The sequence below is a fragment of the Hemitrygon akajei genome, chromosome 5 (genome assembly GCF_048418815.1).
Source record: "Hemitrygon akajei chromosome 5, sHemAka1.3, whole genome shotgun sequence".
Lineage (NCBI taxonomy): Eukaryota > Metazoa > Chordata > Chondrichthyes > Myliobatiformes > Dasyatidae > Hemitrygon > Hemitrygon akajei.
Window position 1 is genome coordinate 66,822,807 of NC_133128.1, and position 19,686 is coordinate 66,842,492.

Genomic DNA, 19,686 nt, shown 5'->3' on the forward strand with positions numbered 1-19,686 from the left:
TGTCTTTCCAATTACATTTGACAGCCCAACATGTAACACTTCACAGTGGTCTGGATTAAGCTTCATTTGCCACCTCTCTGCCCACGTATCCAACTAATCTCCGTCCTGCTGAAGTCCATCTTATTTTGAACTGAGCAGTAAGGTGTCAAATCACAATCAGATTCATTATCACTGCCATACTGAATGTTGTTAAATTTGTTGCGTCTAGCGGCAGTACAGTGCAAGACATTCAAAGCACCCACCACTCTTTTCACCACAATATTGGTTAAGATAGGGTAGTGATTTCCTCAATATATTAACAACTATAAAATGATTGATGTTTCTATTGCTGATGACGAAAAGGTCACTGGATTTGAATTATGAATCACATAAGACTTGTGTGACGCAACTACCAGTTGTCACTTGCCCAATGCTGTCAAGTTCCTCTGTGTTATTAGACAAATGAAGCTGAAACTTTTATAATAACTCCTTAACATTAAAACTCCTCACAATGATTGGTATTAATAAAGTTACTGAAAATTAATGGCTGCAAGTAACATCTTGGGAAATTTCAGCAGTGATCTTCAACAGTCCTCTGTATTTTAAGTCAGAGAACAACAAAAACAAGTGGAGACAAAGATGTCAAGATTCCCTTTGACCCTATTTTTCAGGCACTTCTGCCACATCTCCTTTGGTGTTCAATTCTTACATCTTTACCTCGATCAAAGTTGTTGTTCGGTACGGTATCAGAATCTTCCAACAGAGTGCAAGCTGAACATCAGTGAAGAGACATTTGTTCATAATCTTTAAATTGTTTGGTAAATGTTCGTGTCAAAGCTGTACAAAATAGTTTTACAAGGGGAGAGGTGGATGAAAACCACCACCAGAACTAATGTAGTGAAGCACTGTGCCAGACTCCTTCCAGCCGTCAGCAGAACGATACAAGATGTCATCCACTATTGAAATTGGAATTGCTTTATTATTGTCACACATGCCGCGATGAAATGAAAAGCTTTTGTGCTTATGCCATCCAGACAGATCATTCTATGCACAAAGACGTTGAGGTGGTAAAAAGGGAAAACAGAATGAAGAGTATAGTGTCGCAGTTAAAGAGAAAACGCAGTGAAGGAAGACAAGTACAATGGTCATGCCAAAGTTAACTGGAGTCTTCATTTAGCATAAAACAATTCCATTCAATGTCATTTGGTTGACAATGCTCAGTTTCAGTTCTGCTGGAGGATCTTGGAATCAGAGTCCTGGAGAGCTTTGATCCAGGACTTATGCTCATCCTAGCCTGGAGGAAATACATACTGTGCAGAAAAATGACGGAAAGCCAGGTCCCTGCTTCTTTTCTTTGAGACTAATGCCTTGTAAACAAGCATACATGGCATAGAAAATGTGGAAACTGCACTGATGTTTCCCGCTTGCACTGACATTTGTGCTTCAACACAAGCATTTTTTCCTTCAAAGTTCAGAAAACAATGCCTGAAGAATGCCACAAACACAAGAAAATCTGCAGATGCTGAAAAGCAACACATACAAAGCAACAAGGCGAGCTTAGGAGGGTTAATGGTGCCTAACAGCGACTCCTTTGCTTGCATCCTCAGAAACAGCTCTATTTCCATCTCTAATATCTCTATTTTTGCCGTTCAGGGTTTTTTTTGAAGACCCTGACCTGGAGTTGCACGCTGACTACAGTTCTGTGCGGCAATGGAACCCGCTCTCAGGGTCCATAACTGGCTATTTTTCGGCACATCAAAGGTTTGGCCTAAGAGTCGGGCTCGAATTTGAAAGCCTCAGATCTCGGGGGTCTGGAGACGAGCAGATCGAGGGTCAGTGTCACGACAGGAGACCCCTGTAACATTGGGGGAGTCAGGATATCAGCTGTGTGCCTGGTGACCCGAGATCTTTGCGATCTTCAGGCACAGAGCTCGAAAAAAGCGATATAACGGACTTTTAACAACATAAACCAGCAAGTTGCTTGTTTTGTCTCCCTCTTCGCTAGGAAAATGGAGACACTTCTTTCTACCTTATTTGTGAGAGAGAGGACCTGCGGTATGCTGAATAACGGGTGAAACGCAAAATCCTTGGGTAACTGCAAATCTGTGTCTTTGCTATTGCTTTGCTCACGCTTGAGTGCTCGGTGGTGGTGCCGATGCGTTTTCTTGCTACGGGGGGGGGGGGGGGGGGATTTTTGCTCGCTGCCGCTTACGTGCAGGAGGGGGGTACTGGGGGGACTTTGGAGTTCTAACATTTAACTCTTGTTCATGTTTTGGAGCACTCCTCTGTTTTCGTGGATGGTTGCAAAGAAAAAGCATTTCAGGATGTACATTGTATACAGTTCTCTGACATTAAATTGTACCTTTGAACCTTTAAAAAAAATGCTGAGGAACTCAACAGGCCAGGCAGCATCAAGGGAAAAGAGTAAATAGTCAACATTTCGGGCTCAGACCCTTCATCAGTACTTCAAGCTTTGACAAAACATTACTGACATTGATTACAGACATTACTGGCTGATCTCTTATTTGATTGTCATAGTATTGTAATATCCCTCGATGGAAGTCAATCGTAGGAGACACCTCATCCATATTTCAACTATCCTTTGTGTGATACAAAAGAAGAGAGACACACAGAGGAGACAGAGACCAAATTCAAGGAGAGCAATAGAAGTAGTAGTGTCAGTACCACGCACAAAATGCTGGAGGAACTCAGAGGCCAGGCAGCATCGAGACCCTTCATCAGGTGCATAGATGCTGCCTGGCTTGCCGAGTTCCTCCAGCATTAAGCATGTGTTGTAAGAGTTTCCAGCATCTGCAGATTTTGTCGTTCGTTAGTAGTGTCAATGCAATAACATGACTGAAATACAAGTTATTCCATTTCTGTCCACTCCTTGCCCATAATTAGGTAGTTGTGCCTCTGGGATTTAGGTATAAAAAGAACACTTTGACTGGTAATGGAACAACTCACCATGTATGCTGCCTGAGAGCTTTCCTTTCTAAATAATTGAAAGGGTGGAATGGTAATAGATTGTCAATTCACCATCATTAATTTTCCTGCCAAACTGCCACCTCAATGATTTGAAAATTATCCCTTATGCTGCAGAAATGCAGAAAACCAGCAATATTCTATAAGGGAATTGTACTGTTTTCAATCCAGAAGCTCACAGCAGTTACCAGAAATGGGAAATTTCCACAGAACCCACTTCAACTAAATTAGGAGTTTTATGAATTGTGTAATTTAGGGGGAAAAAGCAAACATCTTTTCATGCAATATTCAAATGTCAAAAATACTAATGCAAAAAAAAAAGAACACGTTCAAAGGAAAGGTGAAATTCAACATGGAGAAAATAATCTTAAAATATCACTGGAACTTAAACTGCCACAAGAATAGACCTTGTTAAGCCAAAGGGCTACAAATTCCTGGCACTAAACGTGACAAATGCACTGCTCATTTAAATACACTGCTGTCAATAAATCGGCAGATCATTCTACAGAATCAGCTCCCTCCTGTTCTGCATGCATCATTAATCCAAGTGGCCACTGGGTATAAAGTCAAACATTACCAAACAATTTACTTGAAAGAAAAGATAGAGAAAAATGCATGGTCTTGCTGGTTAGTACAAACCTGAAATTCAAACCGCTCACTGCAAGCAAACAGTTCATTTGTAATTTAGCTCTAAATACTGGAATTAGTTAACAACATAATAAAATTAGAAAGATTACAAATCTAAGGCAAGGTAAACCAGGGTTTGTGCGTAAGAGCTTGCTTTAAATTTAGCTCAGATGAATGAGATGAAGGCATCTTATCCACAATGGTTGCTGCTGAGGGTAAAATATTTAATGTGCAATATCCATGTCATTAAAATTCTCAAGAGGTATCAGCAAAATATATACCAACATCTACAATTCCAAATGTCATTACTGAATAGGACATTAATTTATTGTTTTGAAAGCAAATTGGAAACCGAGAGACTGGCAATGGTGAACACAATAGGGGAAGGAGGAGGCCATTAGGTCCTTCAAGACTACCCCCCCATTCAATATGATCAAGACTGGTTTCTGCTGGCATCAACCTCTTTTGTGCAAGTTCCCCAAAACTCTGAATTCCTTGAAATTCCAAATACTTATCCATCTCCTTCTAATAATCTGGCCTTCTTCAGCCAATTAGCTTTACATCTGTAATCAGGAAAATGCTCCTCAGCGCAGATGGGACTCGGCTGCTGACAGAGAGAAAGCAGATTTTGGAGAGATGGGCTGAACACTTCAACCAGGTCCTCAACCGCCCTGCCGAAATCAGTGATGAGGCCATTGCTCGCCTACCTCAGGTGGAGATCAACCTGGACCTTGACAACCTCCCCATAGAAGAAGAAGTCAGAAAAGCCATCAGGCAACTTTCTTGTAGCAAAGCACCAGGATCAGATGCAATCCCTGCTGAAGTCTACAAAGCAGGAGGCCCATTCATGATGCAAAAGCTGACTGAGCTCTTCCAGTCTATGTTGAACGAAGGAAAGGTCCCACAACAGTTGAAATATGCCAGCATAGTCCACATCTACAAGAGGAAAGGCAACCGCCAGTCTTGTGACAATCATCGAGGCATCTCCCTCCTGTCCATAGCTGGGAAGATCTTGGCTCGCATCCTGCTTGATCGCCTTTTCTAACACCTTGAGCAAGGTCTCCTCCCAGAAAGCCAGCGTGGCTTCTGTGCACAGCATGGAACTGTTGACATGATATTTGCTGCACGCCAACTCCAGGAAAAATGTCAAGAGCAGCACAGCGACCTCTTTATGACCTTCGTCAATCTGACCAAGGCATTTGATATGGTCAGCAGAGATGGCTTATGGAAGATAATGGAGAAGTTTGGCTGCCCTTGCAGGTTCATCATGATTGTTCGGCAGTTCCACGATGGCATGATGGGGAAAGTTTTGGATGATAGTGACGAGTCAGAAGCCTTCCCAGTGACGAACAGTGTGAATCAAGGATGCGTTCTCGCCCCTACACTCTTTAGCATGGTCTTCTCTGCTATGCTGAATGACGCCTTCTGCAATTGTCAGGATGGTATACACGTCAGATACAGGAATGGCGGTGGGCTATTCAACCTCCGGCTTCTACAGGCTGTTACAAAGGTAAAGGAGACCGTCATCAGAGACCTCTTATTCGCTGATGATTGCGCCCTCAATGCCGGCACAGAGCAGAAGATGCAGCGAGAAATAGACTGCTTCTCACGAGCCTGTGACAACTTTGGACTTACAATCAGCACCAAAAAGACCAAAGTTATGTACCAGCCCGCACCCGGAAAGCCCTACCAGGAACCACACATCACAGTAAAGGGGCAGAAGCTACTGGCAGTCGACAGCTTTACTTATCTGGGCAGTACTCTATCACGAGAAGTGAACATAGATGCAGAGATCAGCAACAGAATTGCCAAAGCCAGTGCCGCCTTTGGGAGGCTCTGTGAGAGTGTATGGGAGCGGAGAGGACTCAGCCTTACCACCAAGCTGAAGGTCTACCGAGCAGTGGTTCTCACCACCCTCCTCTATGCCAGCGAGACCTGGACTGTCTACAGCAGACACGCTAAACAGCTCAACCACTTCCACTTGAGCTGCCTCCGCAGACTTCTCCACGTACGATGGCAGGACAAAGTCCCAGACACGGAGGTCCTGGAGCGGGCTAGCACCCACAGCGTCTACACCCTCCTACAGAAAGCCCAAGCCAGATGGGCTGGCCATATCATCAGGATGTCTGACAGTCGACTACCAAAACAGCTGCTGTATGGAGAGCTGAGCCAGGGCAATCACTCAGTTGGAGGGCAGAAGAAACGTTTCAAAGACCGCCTCAAAGTGTCCCTCAAAGACCTCAACATCAATCCCAGTAGCTGGGAATCGCTTGCTCTGGACCGCCCAACCTGGTGGAGCAGGACCACTAAAGGAGCGTACGTAGCAGAAATCAGACGCACCGCAGAGGCTCAGACGAAACGCGTCACACGCAAGGCTCGAGCTACCTCCACTTCCACTGCAGCACCTACCCTCATGTGTCCCACATGTGGGTGAGCTTTCAGGGCCCGGACTGACCTCACCAGCCACCTCTGGACCCACAGTCACAAACCCTCCACCTGACAGAAGTCATGGTCGTCTTCGACTCCGAAGGACGAACAACAACAACAAGGGAAAAAATACTGAGACATCTGGATAGAAATGGTTTCATCATAGATTCAGGAAGGGCAGTCCTGTTCAATAAACTTGCTGAAGTTCTTTGAGGAAAAATGAATGCAACACGTGGATGCTGTATACTTGGATTTCCGAAAAGATGAAATTTAAAAGACTTTTCCAGAAGTTAAGGATGCATGACATTGGGGTAATGTATTAGCAAGGACAAAGGATTGGCTAACTAAAAGTTCACAGAGTTGAGATAAATAGGTGTTTCCATGGTTGCACTGGCAGGTGTGTGGGATCCTGCAGGGATTGGATTGGTGCCAAGAACAATGCCTATAAAAAGTATTCACCCCCTTTGGAAGTTATCATGTTTCTTTGTTTTACAATACTGAATCACAATGGATTTTTTTAACACTGATCAACAGAAAACTCCTCCGTGTCAAAGTCAAAATAGATCTCTACAAAGTCATCTAAATTGATTACAAATACAAAACACAAAATATTCACCCCTTCAAGTCAGTATTTAGTAGATGCACCTTTGGCAGCAATTACAGCCTTGAGTCTGTGTGGATAGGTCTCTATCAGCTTTGCACATCTGGACACTGCAATTTTCCTCATTCTTCTTTACAAAACTGCTTAAACTTTGTCAGTTTGCACAGGGATCATGAGTGAACAATCCTTTTCAGGTCCAGCCACAAATTCTCAATTGGATTGAGGTCTGGACTCTGATTTGGCCACTCCAGGACATTAAATTTGTTGTTTTTAAGCCATTCCTGTGTAGCTTTGGCTTTATGCTTTGGGTCATTGTCTTGCTAGAAGACAAATCTTTTCTGAAGTCACTGTTCTCTTGCAGACTGCATCAGGCTTTCCCCCAGGATTTCCCTGTATTTTGCTGCATTCATTTTACCCTCTACCTTCACAAGCCTTTCAGGGCCTGATGCAGCCACCACCATGCTTCACATTGTGTTTTTGATGATATGCTGTGTTTGGCTTACACCAAACATCATGTTTAGTCTAATAGCCAAAAGCTCAATTTTGGTTTCATCAGACCATACAACCTTCTTCCAGTGACTTCAAAGTCTCCCACATGACCACAAGTTCTGGTCAAGTTATCGCGTGATGTTTTTTCCCCAACGGTGGCTTGTTCTTTCCCACTGTCCCATAAGGTTGCAATTGGTGAAGTGCCTTGCAACAGTTGTGTGTGCAATCTCTCCCATCTCAGCCACTCCTCCAGAGTTGACATAGGTTTTGTAGTGGCCTACCACACTAGTCCCCTTCTTGCACAGTCACTCAGTTTTTGAGGATGGCCTGTTAAAAGCAGATTTACGGCTATGCCATATACTTGCCATTGCTTGATGATTGACTTAACTGTACTCAAATGGATATTCAGTGACTTGGAAACTTTCTTATTTCTCCTGACTTGTTCATTTCAATAACCTTTTCACAGAGTTTCTTGGAATGTTCTTTTGTCTTCATGTTGTGGTTTTCACCAGGATACTGACTCACCAGCAGTTGGACCTTTCAGATACATGTGTATTTTTACTACATTCAATTGAAACACCTTGATTACACACGGTGATTTCCATTTAACTAATTATGTGACTTCTAAAACCACGGGCTGCACCATTGATTTGGTGTGTCATATTAAAGGGAGTGAATACTTATGCAATCAATTATTTTGTGTTTTATATTTGTTATTGATTATAAGGATCTGTTTTCACTTTGATACGAGTCTTTTTCTGTTGATCAGTCTCAAACAAGCCAAATTAAAACCACTGTAATTCAATGTCGTAAAATTTCCAAGGGGGGGGGGGGTGGTGGTGAATACTTTTATACGCACTGTAGATAGGTTAAGTTACTAGGCAAAGATCTTCCAGATGGGAGCACAACACTCGTAAATGTGAAGTCATCCACTCTGGAAGGAAACATTGGTCAAGAACCATCAGTCACTTGCCATTCAGGATGAGTTAGTAAATTGGGCTCAACACTGGCTTTGCGGGAGAAGCCAGAGAGTGGTAATAGAAGGATGCCTCTCTAACTGGAGGCCTATGACTAATGGTGTGTCACAGGGGTTGCTGCTGTTGTTTGGCATCTATATCGACAATCTCGATAAAAGAGCAAAGTGTATCAGCAGTATGTGGATGAGATCAAGACTGGGCTCATAGCGGACAGTGAAAGAGGCAATCAACATTTCAGCATCTATGACCTGTTGAAAAACTGGGCTGCAAAATGGCAGATGGAACTTAATGTAATTGAGTTTAACGTGTCGCACTTTGGGAGGACCAGCCAGAATAGGCGGTACGGCACTGAGGAATGTGGTAAAACAGAAGGATCTGGAAATACAGATCCAAAGTTCCTTGAAAATGGCATCACAAGTAGATAGGGTCATAAAGAGAGCTTTTAGCACATCGACTTTCATGAATCAGGGTACGAAGTATACGAGTTTGAATATTATGTTGAAGTTGTATAAGATGTTGGTGTGGCCAAATTTGGAATAATCTAGCAGTAATGGTCACCTGCCTGTAGGAAAGAATAATAAAATAGAAAGAATACAGAGAAAATTTACAAGGGTTTCAGCAGGACTTGAGGACATGATTAAAAAAAGGAAAGGTTGATGAGCTAGGGCATTTTTCCCTGGAGCACAGGAGAACGAGGGTAGACAAGCAGGCTTTTTCCATTGAGGTAGGATGAGACTAGATCTAGAGGTCATAAGCTAAGAGTAATAGGTGAAATATTGAAGGGGAACCTGAGGGAGAACTTCTTCACTCAGAGGAGATACAAGTCTGGAACTAGCTGCCAGTGGAAATGTTGGATATAGGTTTGAATGCAACATTCAAGAGAAATTTGGATAACTACATGGATGGGAGGGGTATGGAGGGCTGTGGTTCATGTGCAGTATAATGGGATGAGGCAGAATAACATTTCAGCACAGGCTAGATGGGCTGAAGGACCTGTTTCAGTGCTGGTCTACAGGGCTCTATGCCTACACTGCACAAGGAATCTGGCTGGAGAGTCTGGGAGTAATTTAGAAGGCACAGGATAGATCTATCCCAAAGAAGAAACAGTATTCTAAAGGGAGGATGATGGAACCATGGTTGACAAGTGAAGTCAAAGCCAAAGATTTGGAAGTTTTTGAAAGCCAACAGAAGGCAACTAAAAAAAGTCATAAAGAAGGAAAAGATAGAATATGAAGGTAAGCTAGCCAATAATATTGAAGAGGATACCAACGGTTTCTTCAGATATATAGAAAGTAAAAGAGAGGTGAGAGTAGATAGCGGACTGCTGGAAAATGATGCTAGAGGAGTAGCAATGGGGAACAACGGAATTGGAAGATGAAATGAATAAGTATTTTGCACCAGTCTTCACTGTGGAAGACACGAGCAGTCTGCTGGAAGTTCAAGAGTATGCAGCAGGGGCAGAAGTAAGAGAAGTTGCCATTACTAGGGAGAAGGTGCTTGGGAAACTGAAAGGTCTGAAGATAAGGTACCTGAAGCAGATGGTCTACAGCCCAGGGTTTGGAAGAAAGTGGCTGAAGTGATTGTGAAGGCTAATGATCTTTGTAATGATCTTTCAAGAATCAATTGATTCTGGCATGGTTCCAGAAGAATGGAAAATGGAAAATGTTACTTCACTCTTCAAGAAATGAGAGAGGCAGAAGTAAGTAAATTATTGGCCATATAGCCTGACCTTAGTGGTTCTTAAGAAGTTGGAGTTGATTGTGAAGGATGAAGTTTCAGGATACTTGGAGGTATGTGACGATAAGGCTAAAGTCATTGTGATTCCCTTAAGGGAAAACATTACCTGACAAGCCTGTTGGATAGAAAATGAAGAATCGGTGGATGTTGTGTACTTGGACTTTTAGAAGGCCTTTGACATGTTGCCACACATGTGGCTGTTTAACAAGTTTAGAGCCCTGGTACTACAGGAACAATATCACCATGGATACACATTGGCTGATTGGCAGGAGGCAAAAAGTGTGAAGAAAAGAAGCCATTTCTAGTTGGCTGCCTGAGACTAGTGATGTTCCACAGGGGTCAGTATTGGGATTGTTTTTTTTTAATGTTATGTCAATGATGTTGATGACAGAATTGATGCTTTTTGGCCATTTTTTGGATGATACGAAGATAGGTCAAGGGACAGGTGATATAGAGGAAGCAGAGACTACAGAAGGAGAATTTGCAAAGAAGTGCTAGGTAAAATACAGTGTCAGGAAGTGTATGGTCATGCACTTTGGAAGAAGAAATAAAAGTGTTCACTATTTTTCAAAATGGAGAGAAAATTCAAAAAATCAGAGGTGCAGAGGGGCTGGAGATGCCCTAAAGGTTAATTTGCAGGTAGAATCAGTGCTGAGCATGGCAAATGCAATGTTAGCATTCACTTTGAGAGAGCTTAGAATATAAAAGCAAGGATGTAATGCTGAGGCTTTGTAAGGAACTGGTCAGGCCTCATTTGGAGTATCGTGCAGAGTTTTGGGCCTCTTATCTAAGAACAGATGTGCTGACATTGGACGGAGTTCAAAGGAGGGTCATAAGAATGATACCTATTTTGAAAACCTTATCATATGAGGAGCGTTTGATGACTCCGGAATTCAGAAGAATGTGGCGACCTCATTGAAGCCTATCAATAGAGTGGATGTGGAGAAGATTGTTTCCTACAGTGGGAGAGTTTAACACTAGAGGACACAGCCTCAGAACACAGGGACATCCATTTCTTTAGCCAGACTGTGGAGTTGTGGAGCTGTGGAGGTCAAGTCACTGGGTATATTTAAGGAAGAGGTTGATAGATTCTTGAATAGTTAGGGCATGAAGAGATACGGGGAGAAGGTAGGAGATTAGGGCCGACAGGGAAATAGATTAAGTGGCAGAGCATATTCCATAGGCCAAATGGCCTAATTCTGCTACTCTATCTTATGGACACAAAATAGTTTGTTAGAAAAATAAACAAATATTGCCAAAGAAAAGGAATAATGAGTTCAGGTACCATTCAGATATTTGATAGTGAAGGGGAAGAAGCTGTTTCTGGTTCACTGAATGTGGGTCTTCAAACTCTGTATATTCTCTCCAATGAGAGCAATGAGAAGAGGGCACATGCCAGATGGTGAGGGTCTTTAATGACGAATACCACCTTCTTGAGACACTGACTCTTGAAGATGTCCTCGATGGTGCATTGGGTTGTCTCTGCGAATTTTTTTCCACAAAATTTAATCACTAAAATTGGTCAAATTATGCTTTATGGGAATTTTACTGCATAGAATTGTAATTCATCAAGCAGAGGAAAAAGCTTCCAAAGTTCCACTCTCAGCTTGTGTCTATTTAAAGCACTAATCAAGAGAATTGATTAATCCATTAAAAAGACTCCTGCAATGTTTGTGACCTAATTAAGAGAATCTGGTGGCACGAGAATCCTGATGCATACATAATAGGAGGGGCCCAAAACCACACAGGAACTAATTACTTGTATTTAAAGCTTATTTCACAGAGGCCAGTGCTCAATGCCTTAGGATAATAAAACCTCTAAACTCGACTAAATCTTTCACCCAGTGAATAACCCGAATACTTGCAATCTTTTACTCTTCTTCAGATATACAGATGATGATAATTTACACCCTCTGTGGATTAGAAATGCAACAACAGAGCCAGAATGTCACAGGTATTTTTGTTTGTCTGAAGCTGTTACTATGCATTTGCAATAGTTTACATACTATACAATACTGTCCAATGTTCCCTCTAAGGTGCACACATATGCATGGGCACACATCTTTTGCTACTTGCGCAGAAAGGAATTGCAACTGCACACAAAAAGTTGTCTCCCTCTACTTCTTTGGCATGTTAAGTATATTTCATGATCATGCACATTTCCTTTTCTGGTTTTTCTAATGTGGATGGTTGACAATGTGGAGTTTGCGATGATTTAGAAACCTAGAAAACCTACAGCACAATACAGGTCCTTTGGCCCACGAAGTTGTGCCGAACATGTCCCTACCTTAGAAATTACTAGGGTTACCCATAGCCTTCTATTTTTCTAAGCTCCATGTACCTATCCAAAAGTCTCTTGAAAGACCCTATCGTATCCACCTCCACCACCATTACCAGCAGCCCATTCCACACATTATTTGTCTGAAGATTTTAGAATTGACTTATTTATACTGTTCTTATTAAAGAAATTATTGATTCACTATGTCAAATTCCAAAGAAGCAAAGGATGTGAAGTGCAAAAGAACTGCTGGTTCATTTAAAGCAGAATGGCTTAAAGAAACAGTAGAAACTGCTATACCAAAAGCTCATGAGGCCAGCAACGTGCAGCTATGAGAAATATTTATGTACAATACAGAAACTGGTGTTACCTGCATGTATTGTCATGATGCAAAAGTTGCTGGAGAATTTGCAAGTGGGAAGGAGTGATATTTGGAAACTTGACTTTTTAAAGCAAATCACTTATGGTCAGTGTGCAAAGACTCCAGTGAGAAAATCCTCCATTACTCACAACTGGCCTGCTACATATTTTTTTATAAGAGTGCGGATGAACGAGAGCAAAAATGAACAAACCCAAAGTTCGCCTTGGGATGACAGTGATTTGCTAGCTGTTAAAATGATTACCTCTTATATATAAAATTCAGTATGCACACATGTTGTTGTCACTGGGCAAAAAAAAATTGCATAGCACGAGATTTTTGTGCACACTGGTGATTACAAATTAGAAGGAACACTGATTCTGTCATCCCAACAAAGTGCACAAACATTTCATTGAAGAAAACTGACATCGTAAGTCTTTCTGAATTGCTTACTTTGCTTGATTTGGACCCAGTATCAGAAGGTTCTAACAAAACTATCACATAATAATTATGAAGTAATTTGAATCCACAGTGTGCATTTGTCTCACCTGTTGTAACATCTCTTCCCAGCGAGTATTGAATGTTTCCAGCTTTTCATTGATCAACTCATCCAGAATTTCACCATCAGTCAGTGTCTGTGCCAGCTCACGGATTTGATTCTGATTATCATCTGGGTGACGCATAACATTTTCCAGGGACTGAGAAGAAACAATGGAAGGAGTATAGTTTTGAGAATATCTTTAATGAGGTGAATTATGTTTATATTTATATTTCAACTTGATGCAAGGCCACAACACATCAAAAAGTGTGAATGCCATCAGACAAATCACATACAGAATTACAGCAGAGAAACAGGCCCTTTGGCCCATCTAGTCCAACATCAATCAAACCTGAATTGCCACTTAATTCCACCTCAAATCCAGCAACATCCCTGTAAATTTTCTCTATACTTTCAATCTTATTGAAAGCCTTCCTGTAGGTAAGTTACCAGACTGCACACAATACTCCAAATTATGTCTCCGCAATATCTTCAACAGAACACCCCAACTCATACACTTAATATTCTGATTTATAAAAGCCAACGTGCCAAAAACTCTCAACTTGTGACGCCAATTTCCAGGAATTATGGATCATATTCCTAGATCCCTCTGTTCTGCCATACTCTTCGGTGCCCTGCCATTCATTGTGCAAGTCCTACCTTGGATCGTCCTCCCACAGTGCAACATCTCGCCCTTGTCGGCATTAAATTCTATCTGCCTTTTCTCAGCCCATTTTCCAGCAGGACGATATCCCAATGGCCCAGAAGCTACCATGCACCAGTCCTAGTGTTCTCCACAAATTTGCTGATCCAGTTTACCATATTATCATCCAGAGTGTTAATATAGATGACAAACAGTGATGCACCGAGCACCAATCCCTGCAGCACTCCACTAGTCAGAGAAGCAACCATCTGCTACCACTCCCTGGCTTCTCCTGCGAAGGCAACGTTGAATCCAATTCACAACTTTGTGGCTGAACCTTCTTAATCAGCCTCTTACGCGGAACTTTGTCAAAGGCCTTGCTAAAGTTTATCAACAACTAATAATTTGATAATAGCTGACATCAGGATATAAATACTTGAAATGACAAAATATTTCAAATGGAAAATGGACAGAATGAAATGGCATTGCACCATGCAATTCAGGTTCCATTGATAACAAGTCCCACTTCACAGCAAGACGAAAGGAAATACAGTACCTTGCAGGTGACTATGTATGCTGACCTATCCATAAATAGCAAGTTAAAAAATAATCCATTACCCATCCATCTGGAAGCCTCACGTACATGAACACATCACAGTCAATTCAGTGAACCTGTCATATCTAACTGACTGTGTACCAAAAAAATTCCATCTCTAGGCTTTGTCAAGTAAGTGCATGAATGATGTCAAATTTCGTTAGCGATAAATGATGAACTTCGGCTCACTTTTTCAAAAAATGTTTTAGTAAGGTTTAACTGAGCACATTTAAATTAAGAATCATATTGTGCAATGTTGCTTGCACCAACTATTTTCAAATGTATGAATGAATGCAGTGATCATCAAGTCAATGTATTACTTTTGGCTTGAGTAAAAGTTTAAGAGCAGAAAAAGCACTAATATTCCAAATTGCTGCCTCAAAGATAAACATCTTAATAAAAGATTTTCTGGGGTTCAGAACAGCAAATATGGACAATGCAAGGGAGCTTACACTGCTTCATACAGGGAGTATGATGGGTGACTGAACTGACCTAGAGGGAGCTAATGGGTGACCTAACTGACTTCTAAACTGAACCCAACAGTCCTCAAGATATTTCTACCAAAATATTGGTTCCATTGTTTGATGTCCTAACAACTTCAAGTTATTTTATACATCATCATCAGCTTACATTTCATAATTGGTAGAATGTACACTTATTCTGAAGTAAGCTGACATCAATATTTGCAATTGTTTCTTGAGAATACTCCATTATTAAGGACCTCCAGCACCCGGGGCACCGGGGGGGGGAGGGGAGGGGGACAGAGGGTGGGAGAGAAGCGGAGGGGGTGGGTGCGAGGGCAAGGGCAAGGGAGGGATTCCTCTTTCCACAGATGCTGTCTGTCATTTTATGTTTAAATTATCAACACTTGTATATTATGTTTGCTATTATTTTTTCCCCTGCAGTTTTATTTTTGAAAACAGAATGGGAGCCTAATTATTTAAATACTAAACTTAATGCGTCACTGTTTCAGGAGCTCAAACTGATGACATTCAGGATACATTTTTTGAAGAAGCAAAGACCTACATTAAAACAAAGTAATTCTTCCGCAGTGTGGGGGGAAATGATTTTTAAATGTTTTACCACTCAACTTTTAAAAACATCAATGTTACTGAAACAGGATGAACTGCAAACCATTGTAAATGTTAACAACTTGATGTGAATATTAATGTAACTTCTAAAGACTATAATATATTTTTCATCATTTTTCAATGAAAGCGAGATGAAGGTTTTATGCAAGTCTGCCGGCCCAATTACTTACATCAAGTGCCTCAGAGATCTCTTCAGCACCTCCCTGAAGGTTTTCTGTTTCTTTGAGTTTAAGCTCCAGTTCATCAAGCCATAGATTTTCTGCCTCCAGATAAGACAGTAATTCACACCAGCATGACCACACCTCCTGAAAATCAATGTCGGCATTCCAAGATTCGAAGTGAAGAGAAAATTAAACATTACACACAATAAGTAACAACATGTAGGGATCCCTTACTGAATTGTAAAGTGCTTTCTAAAGGTATGTAAGTATTCTTTTAAAATACAGAACGGCAATCAAATGTGTTAATAAATACAGTTGCACTTTGAGCCTGGGTCAAGTCTCCACTTTACAGTACAATGGCTTGCCATCATAGTGATAATACAGGCTTTTGTATGTGATTTTAAATTAGACCAACCTTCAGAAGGAGTTTTAATTTACTTTAACTAGCTAATGAACACAACTGTTTTCAGCCTCCCCCCTTCTCCCCTTGTGCACCGTTAACAACAATAAAAATCCCTCCAGGTATAGGGCATTTTATTGTAGCAGATAAAGACATCCATATGACTAATTAATTCAGGCAGTAATGCTCTCCCAACTATTTTCATTAACTTTGGAAAAAGTTCCCACGGCAGCAACTTGGCAGTAAAGTTCCTTTCAAATACACAAAGTGTTTCTGCATCAAGTAGTACCAAGATGCTATCTTTCACGCTATTTCATAAACACAGTCACTAACTGTCCAAGGTCACAATATTTTTAGTGCCCTGCTCTATCAAATAGCCTCTGAAAATCCAAGGAACAGACCTCAAGAGTCTTGCATTTTCTATTCAGCCTGCTGCAGAGCCGCTGGTAATTGCCCGTCAGCACGTCCAGCTCAGACTTCAAAGCTTCATGGGCTGCAGGTGGAGCCTTTGTTATGAAATTATTAACGGCATCACTCAGGAGTTTCACCTTCATCTCCTTCTGGGTAACTTCTTCCTTGGCTTGCTATAAAATGAAGAGCAGAACACTACAAAAATGATTGTACTTTGTAAGATTTCTTTCTCAAAACCTGCCCCGCAATAAAATACAGGAGAGGAGAAACATGTCCATTTTTACTGTACTCCAAACCAACTGCATGTTTAGAAACTTGTTCCTGATCTATTGTAGGGCTTTATTACGTTTACTGTATGAAGTCTGCTAATCGATTATTGGAGATTACATAAATAGATGTTTCAAAAGCTCTCACTTAACCAATAGATTTTAAACAATCAAGCCATTTCTTCAGAAAGCCTGCCAATTATTCTTGAGATGCTGGTTGTAAAGAATGACCAGGAGTCACTAGCCTAGCCAGAGAGCTAAGAACAAAAAGCTGCTCATACACCATTTAACTGGAACTGTTCCATAGTTTATTAAAGAACCAAACTCCGTAAAATTGAGATTTGAATAGAACAAGGGAACAGCTACTTGCAGTTCAATCACACATCAAGTTTGTTGCAGGTTTGAAATAATGGAATTTCACTAAACGTAAATTTAGGTAAGGATTAGAAATTGATTTCACACTTAAGATCCACTTCCATTGGGAATCTTCAAAATAATAACTCTATACAGCAGTTATGATCAGTTATTACATAACAACTGCAACACTTGTGTAGTGAATAAGCTTCTATCACTGGGCAATTAAAAAATTAAGAATCTCAATATGAATATTCATGTAATCTATTTTTAAATATTGGAGACCAGCAACTTTTTAAAAACTTGCCAGGAAAGACCAAGCATTTAGAAGCAGAGAACATAGAAAACCTACAGGACAATACAGGCACTTCAGCCCACAAAGCTGTGCCGAACACGTCCTTACCTGAGAAATTACCTAGGGTTACCCTAGCTCTCTATTTTTCTGAGCTCCATATACCTGTCCAGGAGTCTCTTAAAAGACCCTACTGTATCCGCCTCCACCACCACCACCGGCAGCCCATTCCACGCACTCAACACTCTCTGAGTAAAAAACTTACCCCGATATCTCCTCTGTACCTATTTCCAAGCACCTTAAAACTGTGCCTTCTCGTGCTAGCCATTTCAGCCCTGGGAAAAAACCTCTGACTATCCACACAATCAATGCCTCTCATCATCTTATACACCTCACTTCTCATCCTCCGTCGCTCCAAGGGAAAATAGCCGAGTTTATTCAACCTATTCTCATAAGGCATGCTCCCCAATCCAGGCAACATCTTTGTAAATCTCCTCTGCACCCTTTCTATGGTTTCCATATCCTTCCCATAGTGAGGTGACCAGAACTGAGCACAGTACTCCAAGTGTGGTCTGACCAGGCTCCTATAAAGCTGCAATATTAACTCTCAACTCCTAAACTCAATCCCACGATTGATAAAGGCTAATGTACTGTATGCCTTCTTAACCACAGAGTCAACCTGTGCAGCAGTTTTGAGTGTCCTATGGACTCAGACCCCAAGATCCCTCTAATCCTCCACACTGCCAAGAGTCTTACCATAATACTATATCCTGCCATCATATTTGACCTACCAAAATTAACCACCTCATACTTATCTGGGTTGAACTCCATCTGCCACTTCTCAACCCAGTTTTGCACCATATCAATGTCCCACTGTAACCTCTGACAGCCCTCTACACTATCCACAACACCCCCAACCTTTGTGGCATCAGCAAATTTACAAACCCATCCCTCCACTTCTTCATCCAGGTCATTTATAAAAATCACAAAGAGTAGGGGTCTCAGAACAGATCCCTGAGGCACACCACTGGTCACCGACCTCCATGCAGAATATGACCCATCTACAACCACCTTTTGTCTTCTGTGAGCAAGCAAATTCTGGATCCACAAAGCAATGTCCCCTTGGATCCCATGCCTCCTTACTTTCTCAATAAGCCTTGCATGAGGTAGCTTGTCAAACCTCATTGTCTACCTTGACTACCCTGCCACATGCAAAATCGCTACACTGACAACTACATTGGTGCTACTTCCTGCACCCATGCTGAGCTCATCAATTTCATTGACTTTGCCTCTAAGTTCTACCCAGCCCTCAAATTCATTTGGTCCATCTTGGACACTTCTCTCCCCTTTCTCGATCTCCATCTCTGGAGACAGACTGTCCACTGACACCTTCTATAAACCCACTGACTCTCATAACTACCTTCGACTACACCTCTTCCCACCCTGCCACATACAAAAATGCTATTCTCTATTCCTAGTCCCCCCGTCTCCGCCGCATCTGCTCCCAGGATGAGGCTTTCCATTCCAGGACATCTCAAATGTCCTCTGTCTTTAAGGATCGTGGTTTCCCTTCTGCCGCCATCAATGATACCCTCACCGGCATCTCCTCTATTTCCCGCACTTCAGCCCTCACCCCATCCTCCCGAGACCTCAACAGTTCCCCTTGTCCTCACCTACCACCCCACCAGCCTCAGGATCTAGCACATTATCCTCTGCAACTTCCGCCACCTTCAACAGGACCTCATCACTAAGCACATCTTTCCCTCGCTACACCTCTCTGCTTTCCGCAGGGATCATTCTCTCCGTGACTCCCTGGTCCACACATCACTCCCCACGGATCTCCCACCTGGGTCTTATCCCTGCAAGCATAAGTGCTACACCTGTCCCTACACCTCCTCTCTTACCACCATTCCGGGCCCCAAACTGTCCTTCCAGGTGAGGCAACATTTCACTTGTGAGTCTGTTGAGGTCATCTATTGCATCCGGTGCTCCTGGTGCGGCCTCCTCTACATTGGTGAGACCTGACGCGGATTGGGGGATCACTTCATCGAGTACCTCTGCTCCGTCCGCCACAACAGACAAGATCTCCCAGTTGCCACCCAGTTCAACTCTACTTCACATTGCCATTCGGGTATGTCCATACATGGCCTCCTCTACTGCCATGATGAGGCCAAACTCAGGTTGGAGGAGCAACACCTCATATGCCATCCGGGTAGTCTCCAGCCCCTGGGCATGAACACTGAATTCTCCAGCTTCTGGTAATTCCCTCCCCCTCCGTTCCCCCATCCCAGTTTCACTCTGCCTCCTCCTCCAGCTACCTATCACCTCCATCATGGTTCTGCCTTCTTCTACTACCCATAGTGCTTTCCCCTTACATTCCTTCTTCGTCTTTCCTGCCTATCACCTCCCCCACCCCTTGATCTTTCCTCTTACTGGTTTTTCACCTGGCACCTACCAGCCTTCTCCTTCCCACCCTC

At 42.2% G+C, this 19,686-nt stretch overlaps 1 protein-coding gene across 9 annotated transcripts in view; it reads right to left on the reverse strand.

The window, feature by feature from the left end:
- The window catches only part of dmd (dystrophin), a 1,932,045-nt gene that overhangs the window by 1,100,513 nt on the left and 811,846 nt on the right, over positions 1-19,686 (reverse strand). For all 9 annotated transcript variants that reach the window (XM_073045659.1, XM_073045653.1, XM_073045656.1 and 6 more), the window contains 3 exons: positions 16,288-16,470; positions 15,496-15,630; positions 13,007-13,156 (listed from right to left, as the gene is read on the reverse strand). In XM_073045659.1, coding sequence (XP_072901760.1) covers positions 13,007-13,156; positions 15,496-15,630; positions 16,288-16,470 — 468 coding nt within the window. The remainder of the gene's footprint in view (positions 1-13,006; positions 13,157-15,495; positions 15,631-16,287; positions 16,471-19,686) is intronic.